Raw genomic sequence first — 26,055 nt, 5'->3', positions numbered from 1 at the left:
CCCAGGACGTTTGTTGACAGTAAATGAATGAAGGTCGGCCTGGAGACGTTTTCACACAACGGACAGAGGGGAGTTGGAACGTAAACCAGGGAGAACCTGGCATGAAATAGGACCCCTCTATTCTCAGTTTGTTTCCAAACTCTTAGACTGCCCCAGCCCTGCCGGATTTGCTAAAAGTGGTCTATTTTGGACGCTGGTGGTGCTATGGGGCTGACGGCTACCTGTGCAAAGAAGAGGGAAGAATTGGAAGCTGGGGTCTGGGCAGCTACCAAAGGTGGGGCTTGGGAACTTTTCAGAACGTCCTCAGAACCGCAGGAGCCAAGAGGAAATCTCCCGTAGGGGATCTCAGGTAGGGCATGCCAAGAAATTCCAAGAGACGGGATGGAGAAGAGAAGCCGGAGAAAAATCGGCCAATTAGACTACTGTAAAAATGTGTGTCTCCATGTTTGTCCTCCCTCCTGAAATAAGAAATTCATAGCTGGGGGTGGGGAGTAGATGGGGGCTGGGGGAAAAACTTTCTCACATTCACAGAGCAGCTTCCCTCATAGCGGCACAGAATCAGGAACCCCACTCAGGACAGGGGAAAACGGCCAAGTTCCTAGAAATTTGTTTTCTTTGTGGGGAGCAATTCATGATGGGCGTTCTTGTCTGGTTTCCCCCCACTCCGTCCCCTGACGCCGAGTAACACTTAAACCTTTCTAGTTGCAAAGTCTTTTCAGAGTTTTTTTTTTAAGAAATAAGTTTTGAAAATTCTAGTGCTTAAAAAATATATATATATATATCTATAGCCTTTTATTTTCCCTGAGTACATGTTGGCCACTACATTCCAAATTGATCTCAAATGGTTTTCCAGCTTGTTGGGGGGTGATGAAAAATAAATGGAGAATATATTTACATGCCCTCCTATTCTTTTCTTTTAGAAGTCTCATAAATAGTAAATTTCCTATTTTAAAAGCCAGGACATTTTCAACCGCAAATATTTGGAATTTTTAAAGGCCATATTAAAATGGATTACTTCTGCTATCTATAATAAATATGAATTGTGAAAATAAATTGTTTGAGGGAAAATAATGTAGGTTTTAAAAAGTTCCATTTAGAAAGGGAAGAATGAGAAGTAATAGAAAATAAACGATGTAGTGTAGTGACCTAGCATTTTATTTCGTCTATATAACTAGGCTTAATTTTAACACCTTAATTTTAACATTAAAGATGGCACGTCAGACACACAGATAAGAAATCAATGTTCTGAAATTAATATCCTACTTACATTAAACATCCCTATCAGGAAGACACAGAGAGTAGAAGCATTTTGCACTAGACTTAGGAATAATACTTCCAGTTCCAAGGAAGTGAAGAAGGGGGAACATGTTTGGCATCGGAGGCTGTGTTTTTGTTTGCTTGCTTGTTTTTCTTTTAATGCCAGAACAAAATACCCCACTCACGTTCATAGTACCCCAGGAAATGTGCAAATCGGGAAAGCCATAGAAGCCACAACCGAAGGCAAGAAAAGATGACTTGACACCCTGCGAAGGTTACGTTCAGGTGGTTTTTAGAGGAAAGTAATCCAGCTGTTTCTTTCTAACCATTTTGCAGCGGACAGAAGTTCGTGTTTGCTCTCCAGCGGGATTCAGATGCACACGCCCAGTATGGGCCGCGCAAGGTGGAGTGAGCAGCTGCGGGTCGCTCCCCACTCCCACCTGGCTCTAGGAGGGCCCTGCGGAGTTGGCCAGGGAACTGGGCGTGGGCGATACTAAAAAAACTGGTGAGGTCCCCTCTCTGCCCAAAGGGGCAGCCAGCGATGTCAGCCTAGAGCCCTCTGCCACTGCCTGATACCTCAGCAGCGCCGACGCGGCTGACAGGTGCCCGCCCAGCACTGCGCCCTTGGTGGGAGCGCAGCCGTTGGCGCAGTCCTCCTCCTGATGCTGCTGCTATTGCTGCAAAATTGTCCGAGCAGCGGCGGCGGCGGACACTTGCAGCAAAGGGGCAGTGGTTTGGGGATGCAACAGGCTTGATGGTCGCTGGAGCAGGTGGCAGTAGCTCCACGCGGTCGGGGACAAACTCTGCGCGGCCCCTGTACCCGCTCCCCTGACCCCTTGCATAATACTCTCAATGCTGAAAGAGATGCATCCGCCTCCCGGTGGCGACGCCAGACCCTTGCCCTCCTCCCAAGGCTGAGGACCAAGTGAGGGCTGCAGTACGGGAAGGGTGCCGGGGTCGCCAGGTCCGCGCCTTCTGCTTTCTTCGGTGCCCCGGCATAGGCGGGGGCCGAGAGCAGTAGGTAGCGAAGAGGATGCGGGTGCAGCAGAGCGTAAGGGCGTCTCCCGGGGGCGGTGTTGGGGTAGGCCCCCGGGACTGGCTGCGGCGGGGCAGGGGCCCCAAGCAGAGGGCCTGGGCGGGGGTTGTGCAGGGCGGCGTGTGCCGCAGGTAGAGGGAAGGGGTGGGGCAGGTGAGCTCCCGGGGTCAGTTGGTGGCGCTTGAAACGCTTCCTGCGCCGGAGAAAGCTGCCATTGTCGAACATGTCCTGGGAGGCGGGGTCCAGGCTCCAGTAGTTGCCCTTGCCTGGGTGGCCCGGCTCGCGGGGGATCTTAAAGAAGCAGTCGTTCAGCGAGAGGTTGTGGCGGATGCTGTTCTGCCAGGCGGGGAACTTGCGGCGGTAGTAGGGGAAGCGGCCACTAATGAAGGCGCAGATGCCGCTGAGCGTGAGGCGCTTGTGCGGGTTTTGCAGGATGGCCATGGTGATGAGCGCGATGTACGAGTTGGGGGGCTTTGCCGGCTGCCGGGCATCTTCAGAGGCCGCTGCAGACCTTGGCGGTGCCCTGAACTTGGTGCCAAACTCTGAGGGGTCGCTCGGGCCGCCGCCGCCCTCGATGTGCTCTCGGGGAAGCGCAACCCCGCTCCACCGGGCCACCTGCAGCCCCGGCTGGAGCGACTGCTCTAGGAACTGCTGGCTCGCCTCCTCCTCCTCGTCTTCCACCTCGTCTTCATCTTCCTCCTCTCCCAGGACATCAATTTTACCGTCTTCCCCATCGGAGTCCCGGAGGCTGCGCTGCGGTGTGGAGCGAAGCCGCTCAGCTCTTGGCAAGTTCATGGAGGAGCAGGTGCTTTAGTCTCAGGGGATGTGGCGGCCGATCACCTGGCCTGGGGCGGGCTGAGCTGGAAGCCTGGGATGAATGTTGCAAGAAGCAGGAACGCTAGTGGTTACCCTTTGGGATGTTTTCGTCTGCTTGTTTCTACTCCTTTGCAACAACGTCCGGCAAAGATGCCTTTGCCTTTTATAAAAGCTTCTTCAAGACCATGTGTGGTGGACTCCCCCCTTTATAACCCTTCTTCCCGTACCTCGGAGCGGTGCCACTTCCTCCTAACGTAGTCCAGGGATGATGGTCTTCTGGGCAAACACCCGTCCGGAGAAAAGCCCAGCCCCCTCCTCCTCGCACCCACCTGCCACCAAGGAAGATGCTCTACTCATCCGGTGCAGACAGACAGTTGGCAAGCCTTTGCACGGGTTCTGTTAAGGCGCATTTAAACCCGCGCAAATAAAAGCGAGGTAGGAAAGTGTGATACTCAACATTCTATGACCACCTCGACATGCAGTCTTCCCTCCTGGAGAAAAGAAATGGTGGGGCAGGAGGCTGAAATGTACACGGTTGTTTGTAAAGGAATGTGTAACCGTAAAAGTATGTTTTTGTGTTTCACAGCTGGTAATCACCCATTTTCATTGGTAGAGTCTGTCCTTACCCAGAATGGTGAGCTGAATTATACTTAAGGTTCTGACAATATTCCCAGGCTTCAGGGGGGTGTTGCTTTGCTCCTTCTACCTTCCTTCCCACCTCCCCAAGATGCTCTCCCTGACCCAAATTTTCAGAAAAGGTTCAAATGTCCCAGCACTAAATTGTGTAAGTTTATTCAGGGAAGGCAGGAGAGCTCACACGGAGTCCTCTGTCCCCTTGTAGCAATGGTTCTCCAATTTCTTTGAATATTTAACCACAGAAATACATTTTATATCACAATCTTACACATACAGACATAATACATAACTAAGATGGCTTTCACAAAACAATATACTTACACTATAGTGATCACTGATATTTCCTTTTAAAAAAAAATGGCCATAACCAACTAAATTGATTTCACACATACCAGTATGGGCCCAGTTTGAAAAATCCTGTTCTTACAAAGTGGCCCCACATACAAGAAATGCACCCACTCTATAAGGGCTTCTCTCTCTCCCTTTCCTCCTTCCTTTCTTCATCCTTTATAACCAATTCATTTTTAGAGACAGGGTCTATGTTGCGCAGGCTGGCTTTGAATTCCTGGGCTCCAGTGATCCTCCCGCCTCAGCCTCCTGAGTAGGTGGGACTACAGGCGTGCCACTATGCCTGGCTCTGGCTCTTCATTCTTTTTTTCCTTTTTTTTTTTTTTTTTTTTTTGAGACAGAGTCGCTCTGTCGCCCAGGCTGGAGTGCAGTGACACAATCTAGGACCACTGCAAGCTCCGCCTCCCGGGTTCACGTAATTCTCCTGCCTCAGCCTCCTGAGTAGTTGGGACTACAGGCGCCCGCCACCACGCCCAGCTAATTTGGTTGGTTATTTATTTATCTGGGACGGAGTCTCGCTCTGTCGCCCAGGCTGGAGTGCAGTGGGGCGATCTCAGCTCACTGCAAGCTCCGCCTCCTGGGTTCACGCCATTCTCCTGCCTCAGCCTCCCAAGTAGATGGGACTACAGGCGCTCAGCACCACACCTGACTAATTTTTTGTATTTTTAGTAGAGACGGGGTTTCACCGTGTTAGCCAGGATGGTCTCGATGTCCTGACCTCATGATCCGCTTGCCTCAGTCTCCCAAAGTGCTGGGATTACCGGCGTGAGCTGCCGTGCCCGGCCTCTTCATTCTTTCAGAAATGTCAACATTAAGTGCTTTTACTGTAATAAAACTTGGGACTTCAATGAGGCAAGAAGGGGCTGCAGTGTTGCCTTTAAATCAGTGGGTCCTCATTCACTATCTGCACTGGGGAGGGGCAATATGACAGCACAACTGTTCATCTCACTCGCTCCACATCTTTAGAAGTAACATGATTTTTAGATTGGCTTCATGAAAATTAGCTCAGAGACTAAAGTAGCACTACAGAGGAATAAAAAAATATTTGTTATATAAATAAGGATCTTATTAAAATACTAAGTAAGATACTAAGTAAGATACTATGCCACGGTATATATTCATAATTTAAAACCCACCGACTTGGGAAAACTTTGAGGTGCCATCTAATAAAAATGCAGCATGAAAGAATATTATGCCCTTGATAGTCACATAGTGTCTATAATTATGACAATGAATGTTCAGTGAGAAATCAAACGCCAACTGCAAGGGCAAAATATAATAAAAAAATAGCTTAAAGTAGCTAGTGCCTTCAAGATAAAATCTGGAAAAGAGCTTTCTTGCTGATCTTTTTTTGAAACTTTGCTGCTCCTGAAGTTTTTACCCTTTAAGGCTCCTCAGTTTATATGAAGCTTGGAGGACAAATAACAGACAGGTTTGAGCCTAACAGATTTGTTTGAATCCCAAATTTACCAATGACTGCTTGTGTGACCTACTAAACTAAGCTCCAGGAGAGCCAGGCCAGGTGTCTTATTCAACCACAAAATCCCAGACGCCTACTCCCCAGCGCCCCCGGCATGTGAGGCACATTTCCTCCATCAGCATAGGAATCGGATGACCTGGGAAAGGGAGTATTGTTAGTTTTCCTAGCGCCAGCCTCAATAGGGATTTGGGTTATTTAAAAATACAGGAGAAAAATAAGGAGGCGCTCAAAAACAAAACACAAAACCCACATCGATGGGGGTATGTCAAAGGGGGGAACAGGAGATAACTGAAAGAGTTCCCAATGGTCAAAGCTGGGATCATTTGAGCAACAAAATAAAGTAGTATTAAATTGTAACCCAAAGTATAAAATATTCATGTGTCCACACTGATAAACATAAATGATGGAACTAATAAAGCAAAAGGGACAACTGTCCCTTGCAGAAGAATTTCAATTAATTATGTAGACCACTCCCAAGAAAGTACACTACAACTCCCCATTCCTTTAGTGTGGGCTGTGCATAGTGATTTCCTTCCAAAGAGCACAGTATGAAATGGGGGAAAAGAGTAACTTTACAATGGAGAAACCTGACAAACACTCCTTCAGCCAGGTGATCAGGTCATCAACATCAACATCAATAACAGTCATAACCTTTTATTTCATGTCATAAAATGGTGACACTTACTTGTGTTAAAAAAATTTAATAACAATGTAATCATTATATCTCTGCAATCAGCTGAAGTTCTAAGAAAAAATGACAATGTTGAAAGTTGTATCATCATTATTATAAACTTTCATGTTCAGTACATGTAAACTCCAAAGCCAATTTCAAAAGATATTTTTGTGAAATACCATTCTTTAAAAAAAAGGATATTATATATAATTGTATGAATGTTAAATGTTTTACAGTACTGATTTGCTACATTTTATGTATGCTGTAAAACAAATACCATTTCAAAGTATATTGGAATTCGTAACTAAAGTAATAAATAAATGCTTGAAATATACCCAGTAGAAACTTATTTTCATTATTCAATCCTTTTGATAAGAAATGCCTCTAGTGTTACGTACAAACTTGATCTTCTTTGAAATGTGTTGTTGAAGACAAACATGTCTTAATAGCCTTTACATTATGTAATAATGTAATACAAATAATAATTTATTATTAGTAATAATGTGAAATTATTTACAGTACCCTAACCCTAACCCTAACACTAACCATAACCCCTAATCCTAAACCTAACCCTAACCCCAACCCCTAACCCCAACCCCTAACCCTAACCCCTAACCCTAACCCCTGACCCTGACCCTAACCCTAACCCCTAACCATGACTCTGACCCTGACCCTAACCCTAACCCTAACCCTCACCCCTCACCCTCACCATCACCCTAACCCAACCCTCACCCTCACCCTCACCCTAACCCCTAATCCTGACCCGACCGTGACCCTGACCCTGACCGTGACTGTAATCCTAACCCCTAACCCCAACCCCTAACCCTAACCCTGACCCTGACCCCTAACCCTAAACCGTAACCGTAACCCCAACCCTAACCCTAACGCTAAAACCCTATCCCTAGCCCTAACTCCTAACACCAAACCCAAATCATAACCCTAAACACAACCACAACCCTAACCATATCCCTAAACACAACCTCAACCCCAGCCCCAAGCCTAACCCTAACCCTAACTCCTACCCTTAGCCTTTCTTACCTTTTACATGTGTCCAGATTCTCCAGTAGAAGCAGGGACCCTTGGCAGGTGTGCACCACTGCATCTGGCACAGGACTCTGTATCAGTCCCCAAACAGGCACCTGAATGCTCAGAGTGCCAGCCATGCAGTGGAAGCCCAGGGTGTTTTCTCACCTCCAGAACAAGGGCCCAGCACCTGCATCAGGCTAATCAGGACTACAATGAACTAGGGCACCAAAGGTCTTCATAAGACCAAGGCCATGTGGTGCCTCCTGTCACAGAGCGAGACGCAGCAGCCTTCCAAGTCAGGGGCCCTTCCCTGATGACACTCCAAGCTCAAAGCACTGGACTGTCACATAGTGAGGCTGCACACAGTATTCTGTTTACATCTCCACCTAGGCCACTGGGAGAAAGGGTGATAGAGGGACACTCGTGTTGCCCTGTGGTATACATGCTCTGTTTTATACGACTGTAAGCCATTTACAGGAAACTCAAGCCAAAACACTACTTGTTTCCAACTTTTTGTTTGCAGAGGATTTACAATTTACACTCCAAAACAAGATAGCCACAGAGCATACTACTTCTCCTCTGAAGTCGCTCTGAGGGCCTCCGCAGCAGTCCTAGAATTGGAAGATTGGTGGACAAGAACTGGGATGTTGATGGCGCACTGAATATTTGCTGGACACCAACCTCCTGTTACCTAACCTTACAGAGGGCCCAGATCTCACCTGCCCAAATCAGACATTTTAACACACACAGCTCTCAACAGCAGGACTTACAGACACAAAACTCTGAGGTAAAGGATTGTCTCAACTTCTTGGTGTCTCAACGAACTAAAACACTGCCTAGCGCAGGTGCACCATCAACCTGATTCACTAAATACACCTCTGTATCTTTTATTCATCTTTGATTGTGGAAATGATATAATCAACATAAAAATGTTTTATAGATTGGACTAAAGACCTTTGAGGTCTCTTCACAGGATCCCATCTGGCGGACCCCCAAATCTGCCAACACAGAGGTCATCCGTAAACACGTGCAGGACAGAGGCCAGACAAAACCATCTCTCTCAGCCTCAAAGTGGCCTGGCAGTCACATGTGGGGTCTGGCCTGTATGAGGAAGTCAGGCTTTCAGCTCCAGGCACCCTACTGCACCGCAAAACCAAGTTCTGCCTAACAAACAAAAAACAGCCTGCTCCCTCTCCCTAATATCCCAGGTGGTAACCTAAGAGCATTATCTGCTAGACACCCCTCCTCCTCCACCCTCCATGTCCAAGCTATCACCAAGGTCCTAGCAATCTTACCTCCTAAATGTCTCCCAAATCCACTTCTCTCCCTTCACTGTCCAGGCCACCAGCATGACTTCTGCATGTGTGTAGCAGCCTCCGTGCAGGACGTAAAGATGCAAATCTAGTCGTAGGCTCTCTGAAAGGAAAATCTGGGGGCCCCAAAATTACTAAGCTAAAGGAAAAGTCAAGCTGGGAACTGCTCAGGACAAACCTGCCTCCCTTTCTATTCCAAGTCACCTATCTCCTCACTAAGATACGTGCATATCTGATTCCCTGCTTTGGAGAGGCTAATCAGAAACTCAAAACAATGCAACCTTTGTCTCTCACCTACCTGTGACCTTGGAAGCTCCCTGCCTGCTTCCAGTTGTCCCCAACTTTCTGGATGGAAGCAACATACTTCTTACATATATTGATTGATGTCTCATGTCTCCCTAAAACCAAGCTGTGCCCTGACCACCTTGGGCACATGTCGTCAAGACCTCCTGAGGCTGTGTCACGGGTGCACGTCTTTCTAAATTACCTGAAACCATCTCAGATAGGGTTCACAGATCCCTTTCCCGAACCCTCCCAGGAGCCCCTCGTGGGCGCCCAGGTCCTGCGTGCTGTTGTGGCCCAGGCTCACCTGGAGCAACTCGACTCTTCGTTACAGCCTCGTGAACCTTTCAGTTCCTAAAGCTGTCTAGCCTGTGAAAGGAAAATGAATCTGGGGGCCCCAAAATCACTAAGCTAAAGGGAAAAAAGCTGGGAACTGCTTAGGGCAAACCTGCCTCCCCTTCTATTCAAAGTCACCCCTCTGCTCACTGAGATAGGTTAATATGTGATAGCCTCCTTTGCGGAGGCTATTCAGAAACCCAAAAGAATACAACAGTTTGTCTCTCACCTACCTGTGACCTGGAAGCCCCCTCCCTGCTTCGAGTTGTCCCGCCTTTCCCGAGGGAACCAACGTTCATCTTACATATATTGATGTCTCCTGTCTCCCTAACATGTATAAAAGCAAGCTGTGTCCCGACCACCTTTGGCACATGTCAAGACCTCCTGAGGCTGTGTCACGGGCGTGCGTCCTCAACCTTGGCAAAATAAACTTTCTAAATTGACTGAGACCGTCTCACATATTCGAGGTTCACAAGCCCATGCATGGGGACGTCCCCTGGGGTAGCGCCCCTCCTCCACTGAGCTCACTCGCTTCCTCCTTGTGTGTTTTGTTCAGAAGAAATTTCACAGCTACTTGGTCCACCCCTGTCTGCCCCACAGGAACCTCTTCTCCACAGGCACATGGGCGGCGCACCTGCTGGGCTGTGTGGAGAGGACCGGGTTCCTCTCCTAATTCCTGCTCAGTTAATAACGAATGTCGACAAGTCGAGAAAATTGCTCAAATTTACCCCATCAAAGAATTAAAAACTGGTGAAAGCTTGACCTGCGCCCCCCACCCCTGACGTGCTCACCGCTCCACTCCCTCTAGGCTGGTGGCACCGGCTGAAGCCTCAGTACCACACCCACAGCCAGGAGCCCCAGTCCCGCACTCGGCCGCATGCGCACTCCCTGCGGCCCTCCCGCCAGGCGCCGCGCTGGGCAGCCAGCGCCCCGGCGGGGTCCTTCAGGCCTTCGGCCGGGCAGCCTCCCTCGGGGTCCTTGCGCGGTTGCCTAGCAGCTGCGAGGACGCGGGCCGAGCCGGAAGTGGAGTGCGCTGCGGCGCGAGCTGGGCCGGCGGGCGTGGTTCGACAGCGCGCAGAGTCCAGACGGGCGGCAGGGCCCGAGGGGCCGACCCGCAGCGTCCCTGGTCTCTCCAGCCCTCACTCGGAACCGCACGTGAGGGCAAATCCGCCCCGGTGGCTGGCTTAGCACGCGGGGACAGCCCCTCCGAGGCCTCCCTAGCGGTGTGGGCGAGAGGGCGTCCGGGTCAGGGGAAGCACGGAAAGGTGGCTTCGCGAGGCTGTTGTGGGGGGCGGGACGGGCAGCCTGGCGATGCCTGGACATGGTTGGTGGCCAAAAACATTTATCGAAAGATAGCTTACCCACTTAGATGGCGAGGATACCGACAAGCAAGTCTTCGCCCGTAAGCAGTGGCTCACGCCTATAGTCCAGGGATGCCGAGGAGGGAGGATCGCTTGAGTCCAGGAGTTGGAGGCTGCAGTGAGCCGTGATCGCGCCACTGCACTCCAGCCTGGGCGACAGAGTGAGACCCTATCTCTAAACAAAAGAAAGAACGTCTTCAAGCATGGAGCCATGAAGCTGGATTTGGCTTTCTGTCGCTCTCTGTACAGGGTACAGGTGAAAGGGGGCAGACCCCTCATCATGCTTTCCAGGCATCTGCCACTTCCCAGGAATTGTCTCCCTGGATAAACAAGGCGAAGTCCCTGGCTGTGCAGAAGCAGTAGCTGTGTGGTGGCACAGTCAGGAAAACTCGGGGGCCCTGTTGGTATTTTCTACCCCTGACCCGTGTGCATACTTCTGTCGTAGCTCTCACCACAGTAGACTCTGCTATCATTGTGTCTTCCATCCTCTGAACCCTGTGCAAGGTCTGCTCATGGTGAATGCCCAGTAAGGCTCACCTATTGCTGCTATCTCGTCATCATATCATTTCTATGTGCCCCCCTAGCTAAGAGTCTGGACTGTGGTTACATTCTCAGGAATGTTTACAAAGTCATATTTAGGTGTGAGGAGAGTAAAACAGAGCTAGACATAATGTTGCACACAGCCTTTGGCACTGGATGCCTGGCGAATGTCTTGTGTAAATGGGTAACGTGAGGAGCAGCATTTGGGGTGCGCAGGACTTAACTATTTGTGTATAACATATTATTGATGCCTGTGTGTCATACTCTGCTACTCCAAGGCTAGTAGTCAATTGCATACCATATCTCAGTCTGGCACTGAGGGAAGCAGTCTGGATGGAGGTACAGCTGGAGATTTGGTTGAGGGGACTTATCTCTGACAACAGCCTCTTGTTGATCTTCCCAGACAGTGACAATACCCTCCCCTCCCTTGGGCTGGACCCCTCTCTACAGCTAGGAGCCAATGGCAGAAGACAAAACCAAACCGAGTGAGTTGGACCAAGGGAAGTATGATGCTGATGACAACGTGAAGATCATCTGCCTGGGAGGCAGTGCAGTGGGCAAATCCAAGTATGTTGGGAGATTAGGGAATAAATACCAGCCCCAGAGAGGGTCTGGGTCATTTAAAAAGTCCTCCAGAGGCAGAGGAGCATGGCTTCTTGGGGCTGGGGAAGGAGCAGTCTTGGCTGGAGCCCAGATGTTCATGGGGGAACGAGGGGAATCACGTGAGCCGTTGTGTGTGTTGGGTGGAGGGGGCAGGTCATAAGGACTGAGGAATTTGAATGTTTCCTCTGAGCCCTGAGAGAACGTGTGGAGCAACTGAGGACACTGTATGTGGTTTGTGGGCTGAGGGATGGCAAGGGCGGGGAGTGGGAATGGAAAGACAAAAGTGACTATGCCACCGTGACAGATTGGGTAAAGGTGGTAAAGATGCTTTCTTGGAGGGACTCTCTGAAATAGAGAAAACTGGGTAGAACTGACGATTGACTATAATCATTGTGAAGACTGGCTTCTTCTTGTAATGAATTTCGGTGCCTACATGCCACCCGGAGAGGTGAAGGGAGGCTCTGCCGTGCTGCCAGCTTGTCTCCATGAGAATTCCTAGTTCTCACGCCTAGGACTGCTGAGGGCACATGTCCATTTCTGCCTTCATAGCATGACGGTACACTTGCCCCTGCCCAGAGAAGTGGTTACGTTTATCTCCCAAGTACTCCAGGCCCACCTTGGTTTCTACCTTCATTTTTATAATCAAGTCCTTTGACTCAGGTAGCTGTGAATAATTCTCTGGGGGCTTTGCTGGTTTTTAGGCCATCTCCATGACTTTGAATTCTCTCTCTCTCTCTCTTTCTCTCTCTCTCTTCCCCACCACACAATCACACACTGCAGCTCTGGTTTAGTTTTTTTATTTTTTATTTTTTTGAGACGGAGTCTCACTCTGTCACCCAGGCTGGAGTGCAGTGACGTGATCTCGGCTCACTGCAAGCTCCGCCTCCCGGGTTCACGCCATTCTCCTGCCACAGCCTTGCGAGTAGCTAGGACTACAGGCGCCTGCCACCACACCCAGCTAATTTTATTTTTGTATTTTTAGTAGAGACGGGGCTTCACCTTGTTAGCCAGGAAGGTCTTGATCTCCTGACCTCGTGATCCGCCCACCTCAGCCTCCGAAAGTGCTGGGATTATAGGCATGAGCCACCGCGCCCGGCCTCTGGTTTAGTATTTTATAGTTACTTTGACCATCCTCAACAGCACGCCTGTACAGTAAAAGTGAGGGTAGGTGTTGTAGTTTGGGAAGGTTACCCAATAAATAACACCCCCTTTATCCCCACTCAAGTTTAAAACAACAAAGAATAGAAATGGCAGGCAGGTGTAGAGCAAATTGCCACTTTAATAACAAACAGAACTTTCGGAGAATGTATCTTGGTATACCCAGCTCCCAAGTTCAATGCTAGTCTCTTTATATGCCTCATTTCGAACAGTAACAAAAAATAAGAATCCAAGTAGTTAACTTGACGTCAAAGATTACCATAACATTGGCCTCCACAGACACAACAATTAGAAAACAAGCCAGTCTTCATCCACTAGCAGTATCTCAGGCAAAATGTTGTCCCAGATACAATGGAAACAGTGCATCTGAGGGAAGGTGAGTGCATGAGAACACTGTGGTTCAGTTTTGATTGGACTCAAGAATTACTGCCAATTTTCAGTGTCTCTAACCTATGAATCTAAACCCAGTTGGGCTAAAACACCCATTAAGAGGTTAACACATCCAGGCTGTGGTGAGCTATGATTGCGCCACTGCACTCTAGCCTAGTGACAGAGCAAGACCCTGTCTCAAAAAAAAAAAAAAAAAAGTTAACACTTGTGTTCATCATATCTGAAGGGCGTCAGTTGTACACGGCCTCATTTCTAGATAGCAATGTTGTGGCAGTGCGGCCTTCTTGCAGAGTTCAGAAATTTACAACAGTAGCAGCCCCAGTCACCAGGCTTTCTTTAAGGTGCCTTTTTTTTTTTTTCCTCATGCAGCATGTTCATGCTTCTTGATTCCACTCAGGGCTCTGTTGGTGGGCTCTGATGACAGCTCCCCTACCCCCTGTGAACAGGTGTCCTCAGACCTGGGCACTGCCTGCTGTGGAAGGCTTTTCCTTTGCTCCTGCACAAGCCACCTTCCTGAGCTGCCATTACAGGCGTGAGCCACTGCACCAGACCAGATTTCTTTTGACCCCAGGTGATCATACTGCTTAATAACAAGACATGGTGTTTTTTTTTGTTTGTTTGTTTGTTTTTTTTTTGAGACAGAGTCTTGCTCTGTCACCCAGGCTGGAGTATAGTGGGGCAATCTCTGCTCACTGCAACCTCCGCCTCCCAGGTTCAAGCAATTCTCATGCCTCAGCCTCCTGAGTAGCTGGGATTACAGGCATGCGCCACCATGCCTAGCTAATTTTTTTGTATTTTTAGCAGAGGTTTTGCCATGTTGGCCAGGTTGGTCTGGAATTCCTAACCTCAAGTGATCTGTCTGCCTTGGCCTCCCAAAGTGCTGGGATTACAGGCGTGAGCCACCGCACCCGGCCAACAAGACGTGGCTTTCTGATTCCATCTTTAAGAGTAGTTAGGTCCAGATGTGTTGTCTTTTTTCTTTGATAGCTGTCTAACTTGGCCTTTAGGGTCTTCCATTCCCGTTAGTGATTGCCTATCATCGTTGTACAAAGAGGGCAAAGGCACACCCCCCCCCCCACCCAAAACTAAGGCCACATGGTGTGAGTACAGACTAGGGTGATGGGGGAAACTTACAAGCAGAAAAGTCACACCATGTGACTCCCTGGGTCCCAAGCTCTCATTATCCTGAGGGAGTTGTGCTTAGGCCACCAGTGACCAGTGCCTACTCTAAATATTTTTGGGAAAAGAAGACAGGGAACATCTGTGTATGTGACAGTGACAGAGGCAGCTCCCTAGAGCCTCCAGAGGTAGGCCTGCTCTGTTTTTGAGCTCAGGCCTGCCGAGCTGGTTCTCTGCTAAGCTGCAGAATGTTGGGAGGGAATGAGTCTCTGGGGCCTCTTTTTCTCTCCTTCATCCTGTCTTCCAGAGGCAACTTTTCCTTACGAAAATCCCTCTGTGCCTGTGTTTTTATTCTTTCACTGCTTCTGCTTGGATGAGGCAAGTTTATGGATCTCTCCTCTTCCTCCTGCACTTTCTGAGCATGTGCCCTCTCAAGACAGGGTTCTGAGCTTGAGTCTTTTTCATTTACCATCTTAACCTCTGGCCGCGGTAATTTCTTTGTGTAATTTTCTACGTGATCTAAGAAGATGATGTGTTTTCTTTATAGTAAGGGTGCTGTTTCTTTATAGTTATAAATAAAATCTATCCTCCTTTTACAATTCAAGCTGCAGTTTAAATATCAGAAGTATAAAATCATGGTTAGAGTGTATTACACTGACAGACAGGCAAGCAGTGACCCTTCAAAACGTGAGGGAAAAAAGGTTGCAATGTCAAGAGAGTGGTCAGGGAAGGCCTAGTTGTAAAGGTAACATTGGGTCAAAGACTTGAAAAAAGCAAGGAGTGAGCCTTGCAGATATCTGGCAGGAGCATTTCAACAACAAAAGGAGGAAATGGCCAGTGGCTAGAACAGAGGGAGAGAAAAGAAATGGGAGAGTTTGAACTGAAAGAAATGGGGAACCACTGGATGGTTTTGCAGAGAGGAGTGACCAAGTCTGCCTAATTTTTTCACAGGATAACTGACCACATTCAGAATTGATAGTCCTCTCAATAACCAATAGATCAAGCAGATTCTCCTGTCTCAGCCTCCTGAGTAGCTGGGATTACAGGCGTGTGTCACCACACCTGGCTAATTTTTTGTATCTTTAGTGGAGACAAGGGCTTCACCATGTTGGCCAGGCTGCTCTTGGCCTCCCAAAGTGCTGGGATTACAGGCGTGAGCCACCGCGCCCGACCGGGAAATGGCTTTTGAACGGAAGGCGCAGCTTTGGCCTGGCCTCTGTTTCCCTTTGCACAACATAAGGGTAATTGTATGTGCAGAACTGTGCTCTGGTGGAAATAACAGATTTGAGAGCTTCACATGGGCTGGTGTGTGTACTCATAGTGACATGAGCTGTTTTGTTATGACGGGTTAGTAATGCTGATACCCAGCTTCCAGACTTGACCCGGAAGCTGTGTGGCTGTGGAGTGAAAGGGGGAAGGGAAGCCACAGGTGGCTTCCAGGTTGTCAGCCTTAGGGTGCAAAAGTTTGGGACAAGGGAGAGATGGAGACGCCATCTGACCACCTTGCCTGTTCTGCTTACAGACTCATGGAGAGATTTCTCATGGATGGCTTGTATCCTTCAAGGTTTGAAGTACCCCTTGTTCCTGTGGGTCTTCCCACGCTCATGTATCAGTGTCCCACTGCCCACCCCTTTATACCAGCAGCCCAGGAAGGAGGATTGGGTAAGTGAATGCACAGGTTTTGTTCCGCACTTGTTTCTTGCCGATTGACCCACATGGCATTGCACAATCAGTGCTGTATATTTTGGACCTTACTCATATTTGGATTGTTTTATATTAAGAGGGCAGTAGAATGGCAAACAGCAAATGGTTTGGATCTAATGCCTGGATTCAAACCCCACCTCCTCCTCCTCAGTAGCTTCTGATACTGGCCAAGTCATTTAACCTCTCTAACCTCAAAGCTTGGGCCCCCTACTATTGAAAAAATCTCTGATATGAATGAACTTTGTAAAATAGGAGCTGCCAGCCCCACCTTTCTCCCATGAATTGTTATATTGCATAGGTTTGGAGTGAGTTCCTCCCCGCAACTGGGAGATTTTTAAACAGCTTCCCAAGTGGATCCACTGAGAACCACAGGTGAGAGGAGCCCCTGGAGCCTGCTGCTGCCTGTCCTAGGCTCAGCACCCCAAGGCTCAGTTGCCTTAAGATCTGAGTATGTGTTACTCCACCTTCTACCAAGTGCTCCTGCACACCCAGCCCACCTGCGTCATTTGGCTCTGCTTTTTACACTGTCCAGCTTCTTGCAGCCTCGGAAGGTGTTAAGCCCCAGAGTTTAACCCTTTTTCTCAGGGTTTCAAACATAGGCAGACTCCAAATTGATTGACAGCTTGTCAACTGTATGGCTTGTGGGAGCTTTTGTCCCTGGAATGGTCATGTTGCTACCTAGGGTTAGGGTTTCCTTTCTAGCCTGCGAAAGCTCCATCCATGATTGAGTTGGGGTATCCACATTTGCATTTTCCAACTGCATGATGCCTTGTATGACACTTGTCTGTAAAATCCCGTTCTATGTTTTACCTCAGACTTCGATGGCCAGGACACACTCCCATCTCCTCCCACCCCTCACCCTTCCATGGAGCTTGTACCAGTGGTATGTGAAGCTGATCCTCTGTCTGCAACATTCATTTGATTTAAAATCTCAATAACTCCAAAGAGAAGAGGAGGGAGAGGATCCATTTCATCAAACCAAACACCCCTGCTCCCCACTCCTTCCTTACCTCCCCTTTTATTGATTTTGGTCCTTAACCTGAGTGCAGTCAGCCACAGCAGCTGTCCACGTACGCCCTGACCCTGTACAAGCACACAGCCACGGTAGATGGCAAGACCATCCTTGTGGGTAAGTGGCACAGGGCCAAGACATGCTGACCCTCAGGAAAGAGGAAATGGGAGATGAGGGGAGGTGAGGGAAGGTTCATAAGGAGAGAGTCCACAGGGAGAAAATGAGACCCCAGGCAGGGACAAGGGGTGCTAGAGAGAACCCAGAGAGCCAGGAGCCAGGAGGCCATGGAGGGTGGAAGGAGGCATGCAGGGGCCAAGTCCCAGCCCTCTGACCTGGCCTCCAGGCCAGCACCTGTGCAGGACAGGGTTCAGGAAAGGAGAAGTCAGGGGGGCTGTACCCACCTCAGGGAAGAAGAACATAAGAGGCCTTCGATGAGGCAGTAGTTTTCCTAGCTTCAGGGGTTCTTACTCAGCCAGTTTGAAAAAATAAATGTGGTCAGAACATTATCTCCCACATCAGGCTGCGACCTTCCATCGGGTCATAATCTTCTCCTTGGCCGGGCACACAGCCTGCCTGACTCTGTCTACCGTCTGCGGTCAGAGCACGTGAGAAGTTGGAATAGTTTGGAACTTAGAGGACCCTGCGTGTCACGTGGGAAACGGGGAACTATCTTCTCCCTCCTTGGGCTTCCAGTGTGTTGTCCTTCCTCCTGGCCCCTGACCCACTGTCTTCCCATACACACAGGTGAACACACACCTCTCACATCACACTCAGGTACACTGTGTCTTGAAGACACACTTGTGGGGCCGTATGGTCTCTGTTTCTCCCTGTGCTCCCCATGTACACTCACACATGTGCTGTGGTTTGTGCCGCATGTGTGTTGTATCTTAGTGACTTGCACAGAAATGCACCGGGCATGTGGGTCTGTCTGTGTTCACACTGCAGACTTTTGGGACACGGCAGGCCAGGAGCGGTTCCAGAGCATGCATGCCTCCTACTACCACAAGGCCCACGCCTGCATCATGGTACGAGACGGTGGGGAGGTGGACAGAGGCACTGGGCAAGTCTGGCCTGAGAGGTGAGGGGCCTAGCAGCCCTGGGCCCTTGTAACCAAGTCTGGGTGTTGTGGGAGGGGGGCTTAGGGTCACCCGGGGGATGTTTCAAACCACACCTGCTCCCCAGAGCTTCTTAGTGAGAAGGTGCCAGGTGAGCTCTCTGTAGGCGGGGATGGGTGGAGAAAAGGTGGAACAGCAAGCTCAGGGCTTCAACATCAGGTGTAGCATCCAAGAGGCAAACATATGCCTGAAACAGGGCCACAGTCCCTCTGATGGACCTAACCTGTCAGACAAGCTCCCAAGGCCTCCCTCCACTGTTGCCTGCTGCTTTTCCCCAGGCGGTACGTGCTGGGACTGAGTAGACGCTGCGGGTCCCAGAGAACCTTCTCTCTCAGGCCAGCCCCTTGCCTCCCCCCGAGCCTCCCATTTTGTTGCCTAGGACGCAATCCTCACGGTTCCACCCTGGTGACCGGGGTGTGGTGAAGCAGTCATTCCAAGAGAAAAATGCAGCCGAGGAAAGGGCTAAGAAAAGAAAAAGGAGCTCTGTAAACCTGTGTCCTATAGAAGTTCCTACCCGTGAATTCCCTGGCTTGGTTCTCAGGCCACCACTTTTAAATGCTGAAAAGGAGCATGTTTTTCTTTTGGGTCACTTAAAAAACATTTTCATGGCTGGGCACGGTGGCTCATGCCTGTAATCCCAGCACTTTGGGAGGCCAAGATGGGTGGATCACCTGAGGTCAGCAGTTTGAGACCAGCCTGGCCAACATGGTGAAATCCCGTCTCTACTAAAAATACAAAAAATTAGCTGGGCGTGGTGGCGGGTGCCTGTAATCCCAGCTACTTGGGAGGCTGAGGCAGGAGAATCACTTGAACCCGGGAGGCAGAGGTTGCAGTGAGCCGAGATCACACCACTGCACTCCAGCCTGGGCAACAAGAGCAAAACTCCATCTAAAAAAAACCCACATTTTCATGAATATCGGCCATCAACAATGCAGAAAGTAATAGACTAGTCTTCTGAATTATTAACCCTAGCAATTGTCACCAAGTGAAAACCTCGGTCACTAAAACTTCTTGGAATAGCATTCAAGGTCTTGCTTTAACACAAAACCCCAAAACTTGGCGGTATAAAACAACCATTTTCTGATGGATCGCGAATCCATGTCTGAAGTCTCAGCTAAGAAGACTCCAAGGCTGGGTTCCAGGCTGGAACTGCCTGGGGCATCTCCCCACACACACGCTGGTACTTGGCTGGATCACCAGCAGGTTCTACTCCCCGTGTTTCTTCGCAGTTTGTCAGTTGGGCTGATTTGGGTTTGCTCACAGTATCAGCCAAGATCCCGAGATCAAGTATCCAGAGAGAACCCGGTGGGACTTATATTTCCTTTTATGGCCTAGCCATGGAATATGTGGCATCTCTCTGTCCATAGTCACAGAGGGAAGAAACAGATGGCATCTCTCAGTGGGGAACCAGAGTCACATGGTTAAAAGAACACATGGGATGGACAGGTTGCCACCATTGTTGGCATATATTAATAAAGTCTGCCATGGCACCCCATAGCATTTAGACACCCACCTTTCTAGCCCTACCTCCCACTTAGTGATTGTCTGTAAATATGCACGGCGTTACCTTGGCACTGAGAGAGATGCATGGCTGAGTAGGTGTCATCTCATCTGTAAGAAGCAATAGCAGAGGGGATGCAGAAGGAGCTGCTCTGTTCTGCTCATTGTCACCTGCTCCTCTGCACACCTTCCTTCATGCTCTTCCCTCGGCCTCTTCCCAGCTCACACCCCTTTATTTGAAACTCTGCTCATTTTTCAGGCCCTGCTTCAATGCCACCACCTCCATGCAGCCTCCTCTGATGTTTGTCATTAGCATAACTCTTTCGTGTGTGCTCCTGCACCACTGATCCCTTCCACAACATGGACTGTCTGTGATGCCCGTGTGCAGGATGCTGGGAGTGCCCAGGTGGAAAGACACACGTGCTGCCCCAGGAACTGACTGACTGGTAGGCACAGTACAGATACCAGTGGTGAGGACAGTGAGGATTCTTCCCTTCTGACCCTTTGCAGATGGTAAAGGAAGGAACTCATCACCTAATTCCCCTGACTGCCCCTTGAGAACAAAATCCCTTGAAAAATTCCAAAAGCTTTAACTCTGATAACTGTTAAGGTACTAAGCAAGAGGATGATGGGGCAAGGCAAATGGGGGCAGTGTAGTGCAGAAGTCTGACCCTCAAGAGCAGAGGAGCTTGCTCCTAGCCAGTTTGGTTTCAGGCCTACAGTGGCATTTGGTATTTTGAGCTCACCTCTCTTTTTCTCTTGGAGTGACTGCTTCCTGCATCTGATGCATCTCCGTGGGCTCACCTCAGACCCTCTTCTGAAGGCCTGGGGTGTCTCTCCTGCCACCATGCCTGTGTCTGCAGGTGCCTGCCACCAACCCCAGTCTGCTGCACGGGCCCTGGCGAGTAGAAAGCACTTGCCTTCTGACCACACAGGGAGCTGAGGGTCAGAGACGGAACCAGGGCTCGACCCTCCACCTTGAAACCTTGAGATGGGGATGCTCCTCATTCTAGCCAGCTCCTCCTCAGCTCTCAAAACAAGGAACGGATGCTCAGGAAACCAGACCTGGACAAAAGGCATCTGAGCCTGGTGTGAGGCAGATTCCAGAAGTTTAGTTACAGACATCCTTTATAAGGAGTCTTCATCGGGAATTCAAGACAACCTGGTGATTCATTGAAATTGGCCTGTGAAAGAGAATCCACATAGACTTCCTGCCACCTCTTGAGATGTGACAGTTGCTGACCCTCCCGCCACCACACAGGGCGAGCCCCTAGCCCTGAGCTTGAACCATGTTGCTTGCACAAATAGCTGGGTGATTTAGAAGTGAGGTGAGCTGTGCCAGCAGTTACAGGGTGGTGGTTGTCTGTAACTTTAATCCACTGACTGTTGTACTAGGGCAGTTTGGGCTAGACACTTTGGAGGAGCTCCTGTGAAGGGCATGAAGGCTCACTGTAGCAGCAGCTCAGCTGTCTTTCAGAGTTCTGCCCTTAGAGCTGGTTTGCAGTGCTCATCCTTCTTGCTGATATTTTAAAATAGGTAGAAACAGGCTGGGCGTGGTGACTCATGCCTTTAATCCCAGTACTTTGGGAGGCCTAGGCGGGCAGATCACCTGAGGTCAGGAGTTCGAGACCAGCCTGACCAACATGTTGAAACCCCGTCTCTACTAGAAATACAAAAATTAGCCAGGCGTGGTGGTGCACACCTGTAATCCAGCTACTCGGGAGGCTGAGACAGGAGAATCGTTTGAAGACAGGAGAATCGTTTGAACCCAGGAGGTGGAGGTTGCGGTGGCAGTGAGCCAAGATACTGCCACTGCACTCTAGCCTGGGCAACAGAGCAAGAGTCCATCTCAAAATAAATAAATAAATAAAAATAAAATAGGTAAAAACAAATTATAAAGTAATACAATTATGAACTGCAAATAATAAAACATAAAAATTACTTTAAAAAAATTTAAAGAGGCCGGGCATAGTGGCTTATGCCTGTAATCCCAGAAATTTGGGAGGCTGAGGCAGGAGGATCACTTGAGCCCGGGAGTTCAAGACCAGCCTGGTTAATATAATGAGAGCTTATCTCTACAAAAAATAAACAAAATTAGCCAGGCATGGTGGCATGTGCCTGTAGTTCCAGCTACTCAGGAGGCTGAGGTAGGAGGATCACCGGACCCCAGGGGGTCGAGGAGCAGTAAGCCAAGATTGTGCCACTGCACTCCAGCCTGGCTGACAGAGTAAGACCCTATCTCAAAAAACAAAAAGCAGAAAGAACAAAGAAGTAAACAAAAGCTTAAAAGTAAATCAGCCAGGTGCAGTAGCTCATGCCTGTAATCCCAGTACTTTGGGAGGCCTAGGCAGGCAGATCACTGCAGGTCAAGAGTTTGAGAGCAGCCTGGCCAACATGATGAAACCCCGTCTCTACTAAAACTACAAAAATTAGCCAGGCGTGGTGGTGCACACCTGTAATCCCAGCTACTCCAGAGGCTGAGATGAGAATCGCTTGAACCTAGGAAGTGGAGGTTGCAGTGGCAGTGAGCCAAGATAGCGCCACTGCACTCCAGCCTAGGCAACAGAGCAAGACTCCATATATGGAGATCCCTTGAGATCAAGAGTTCGAGACCAGCCTGGCCAACATGGCGAAACCCTGTCTCTACTAAAAATATAAAAATTAGCCAGGCATGGTGGCACACACCTGTAGTCCCAGTTACTGAGGAGGCCGAGACAAGAGAATCACTTGAACACAGAAGGCAAAGGTTGCAGTGAGCTGAGATTATGCCACCACACTCCGGCCTGGGTAACAGAGTGAGACTCGGTCTAAAAAAAAAAAAAAAAACAAGGGCAGTTGTGGTGGCTAACACCTGTAACCCCAGCACCTTTAGAGGCCCAGGTGGGAGGATCCCTTGAGGCCAAGAGTTTGAGATGAGCCTGAGTAACATAGGGAGAGCCTGCCTCTACAAAAAAAATAATAATAAAAAAAATTAATGTATGCATGCTACTTGGGAGGCTGAGGTAGGAGGATTCCTTGAGCCCAGGAGTTTTGAGGTTACAGTGAGCTGTGATTGAGCCACTGCATTCTAGCCTGGGTGACAGTGAAACCCTGTCTCTAAAAAGTAAATAAATAAATAAAAGTAAATAGTAACTGAAGTAAAACTCTAGAAACATTTACGGTTACTACAGAGGAACTTTAAAACAGTTTAAGCAATAAATACAAGAGTAGACTAAAAAACACAAAAGTTTTTACAATTTCTAACAGACTGTATCAATTGGCAAATTGATTCCATTTATGATTGTTAAAATAGGTGAATAAGATTAGATGACAAGATAACAAAAAAGGAATACGTTATTTATTTGTTTATTTCAGACAGAGTTTTGCTCTTGTTGCCCAGGCTGGAGTGCAATGGCATGATCTGGGCTCGCTGCAACCTCCGTCTCCCTAGTTCAAGCAATTCTCCTGCCTCAGCCTCCCAAGTAGCTGAGATTACAGGCATGCGCCACTACGCTTAGCTAATTTTTTGCATTTTTAGTAGAGACGGAATTTCACCATGTTGGCCAGGCTGGTCTCAAACTCCTGACCTCAGGTGATTGACCCGCCTCAACCTCCCAAAGTGCTGGGCTTACAGGTGTGAGCCACTGCACTGGGCCAAGAATAAGATTTTTAAAAACATGTTCGCATCTGGAGGCTCCAGGGGGCTTCCCTGAGAAATGGCAGCCTCTGTGGTCAGAGAGGCTGCAATTCAGAGCGTTCCCACAAACAGCACCATGCTTACCTGCTTGGGTGTGTGAGTCACCTGGAGATGGGGTGCAGAAACATTGACATACCTGAGCTATCTTTCTTCCTCTGCCCTTTGCAGGTGTTTGATGTACAGAGGAAAGTCACCTATAGGAACCTGAGCACCTGGTATACAGAGCTTCGGGAGTTCAGGCCAGAGATCCCATGCATCGTGGTGGCCAATAAAATTGATGGTGGGGCCATCCCTGCACCTGGGTGTTAGCAATTCACTGGGGACCTGCCCTCATACATTTCCTCCTCCATTCCCTGGGCAGGCAGCATTCAGTGATTGGTTCTCCCTCCCACGATAAGATACAAGCCTTGGTTGCTTGCATTCTTCCCACCTTATAAAGAAGCCAGCTAAGCCGACCTGCCCTCTTTCCAAGGCACAGATCCCTATTAACTGAGCTCTTTCTAGGACATGTTTCCCAATCATCCCTGCCTATCCCACTTTCTGGAATGGAGGCCTCCAGTGGCCCCCGCTCCAAACCTTCTTCCCCTCCCTTGACAGACAGACCAATGTCCTACCTTCTCTCTACAGCAGACATAAACGTGACCCAAAAAAGCTTCAGTTTTGCCAAGAAGTTCTCCCTGCCCCTGTATTTCGTCTCGGCTGCTGATGGTACCAGTGTTGTGAAGGTATGGTTGACTGCAGAGGTAGCTAGCAAGGTCAGGGCGCTAGGTGGTAAAGGGAAGCTGTGAAGAGAAGGGCTTACTGCAGGTGTGATGGAGAGAACCGGGACAGTGCATGGGCATGGGTGACAGGGAGGGGAGGAGCTGATGGGCCTGGACTTGATGAGGCAGAAGTCCATTGACCATACATAGGTCAGGGTGATGGGGAGAGGCAAATGGAGGGGTAAGGTTGCTGATTTTAGGAATGGAGTATTGTGTAGTCTCACAGTGGGGCCAGTGGGGTGGACTGGGCAGAGTCCAAGGCACTCTCATCCACCATCTCTACCTCACCCCCAGCTCTTCAATGATGCAATTCGATTAGCTGTGTCTTACAAACAGAACTCCCAGGACTTCATGGATGAGATTTTTCAGGAGCTCGAGGTAGGTCAGGTCCACATTTCGGGTGGGATGGAAGAAACGGCTCCTCTTCAGGGAGAGGGACTACAACCCAGTAGAGTGGCTCTTGCCTAAGTTTGCCCCACTAAATGTATCAGAGCTGCGGTTGAGCAAATGCAGGGCCAGGCCTCACCTGCGACCTTGTTCACAGAACTTCAACTTGGAGCAGGAAGAGGAGGACGTGCCAGACCAGGAACAGAGCAGCAGCATCGAGACCCCATCAGAGGAGGCGGCCTCTCCCCACAGCTGAGGGGCTGGGGCTAGGGGTGGGTGGAGCCCTTTTAAAATACCCTTCCCTTCAACAACTCTCCAGCTCTGAATGGAGAAACTCTCTAGGCCATCCCCTCTTCTACCTCCTGCAACCCACCCATCCTATTAGCCTCCCACATTCAACGCCCGTGATACAGGGATGAGGTCAGCACCAGCAAACTCTGGACTGGTGGAAGAATTCCCCACCAGATCTCCTTGAAGCAGAATTAGGGATCAGCATCATTAACACCTTCCCCACCCCCTCCCCCCAGGCAGACAGTGAAGAGAATCAGAAAACATGATTATGTGTCACTTTAATACAGGAAATTTAGGTGTTTTTTGGTGTTTTTGTTTTTGTTTTTGTTTTCTTTCCAAAGCTCACCTCGGGGACAATTCCCTGTGCTTCTGCTGAGGTAATGATTACCCCCCCACCCACAGCTGAGTCTGTGAGGCCCCATCCTTTCCCTACGTTTTCTCCCATCTTTTTTCCTCTTCAGTCTCCCAATCATCTGGTTTGTTTGTTTCTTTGTTCGTTCTGAGACGGAGTCTCGCTCTGTCGCCAGGCTGGAGTGCAGTGGCGCAGTCTCGGCTCGCTGCAACCTCTGACTCCCTGGTTTAAACGATTCTCCTGCCTCAGCCTCCCGAGTGGCTGGCATCACCACGCTCAGCTAATTTTTGTATTTTTAGTAGAGACGGGGTTTCACCATGTTGCCCAGGATGGTCTCGATCTCCTCACCTCGTGATCCGCCCACCTCGGCCTCCCAAAGTGCTGGGATTTACAGGTATGAGCCACCGCGCCCGGCCCCAATCATCTGTTTTTAAGCAAACGTTTTTGAGCAGATAGCTATTCCTTCCAGATTTCTGTGTACCGACTCTGTTTCAGGAGCTCTTCTAGGTAAAGCTGAGATCACAGGAACAGCAGGTGACAGGCATAGCTATAGTTAGGAATACACAAGCGGTAAAATCGAGTCCTTACAGCCATACCACAAGGTACATCCATTTGGACTACAAGAAGAGCTTCCTTTAAAGTTCCTATTTCAGCATAAGGAGGCTGTCCTTTTTTTTGAGGAATAGTTTGGACCTTGTGCCTCCTGTGGAAGGCTGAGGACTGCAAGAGGAGAGCTAGCAGATATGCCTGTTCACCCCTCTCTGGTACTTGTGGCTTGCTAGTATGTTTTTATGATAATCTCGGGCATTGTTTGCATTGTGTTTATTAATAGGGTTTTGTTTTTATTGTTTCCTTTTTTACAGTAAAGGCTGAATTACATAAA

At 49.1% G+C, this 26,055-nt stretch overlaps 2 protein-coding genes across 17 annotated transcripts; one reads left to right on the top strand and one right to left on the bottom strand.

The window, feature by feature from the left end:
* Positions 1-1,138: 1,138 nt before the first annotated feature.
* LOC134756825 (forkhead box protein D4-like 3) lies at positions 1,139-10,077 on the bottom strand. Its single transcript, XM_063696132.1, has 3 exons — positions 9,995-10,077; positions 8,568-8,701; positions 1,139-3,600 (listed from the first exon to the last, which is right to left on the bottom strand). The coding sequence occupies exon 3, from the start codon at positions 3,086-3,088 to the stop codon at positions 1,835-1,837; it is 1,254 nt and encodes a 417-aa protein (XP_063552202.1). The 5' UTR covers positions 3,089-3,600; positions 8,568-8,701; positions 9,995-10,077; the 3' UTR covers positions 1,139-1,834.
* Positions 10,078-10,197: 120 nt separating this feature from the next.
* Positions 10,198-26,055, top strand: LOC129523468 (rab-like protein 2B). Of its 16 annotated transcripts, none has more exons than XM_055348646.2 (10): positions 10,198-10,358; positions 10,814-10,968; positions 11,508-11,671; positions 15,897-15,926; positions 17,128-17,207; positions 18,036-18,115; positions 23,550-23,661; positions 24,009-24,106; positions 24,437-24,520; positions 24,687-26,055. In XM_055348646.2, the coding sequence occupies exons 3-10, from the start codon at positions 11,565-11,567 to the stop codon at positions 24,783-24,785; spliced, it is 690 nt and encodes a 229-aa protein (XP_055204621.1). In that variant the 5' UTR covers positions 10,198-10,358; positions 10,814-10,968; positions 11,508-11,564; the 3' UTR covers positions 24,786-26,055. The 16 variants fall into 16 exon arrangements, with proteins under 16 accessions (XP_055204621.1, XP_055204619.1, XP_055204626.1 ...); XM_055348644.2 differs by adding an exon at positions 10,573-10,605 and having other exon boundaries at positions 10,814-11,671; XM_063696126.1 differs by lacking the exon at positions 10,198-10,358 and adding an exon at positions 10,487-10,605 and having other exon boundaries at positions 10,814-10,897.

This window comes from Gorilla gorilla, chromosome 12 (assembly GCF_029281585.2).
Source record: "Gorilla gorilla gorilla isolate KB3781 chromosome 12, NHGRI_mGorGor1-v2.1_pri, whole genome shotgun sequence".
Taxonomy (NCBI): domain Eukaryota; kingdom Metazoa; phylum Chordata; class Mammalia; order Primates; family Hominidae; genus Gorilla; species Gorilla gorilla.
Note: the sequence above shows the minus strand (reverse complement) of the source record. Positions and strands in the feature narration are given on the sequence as shown.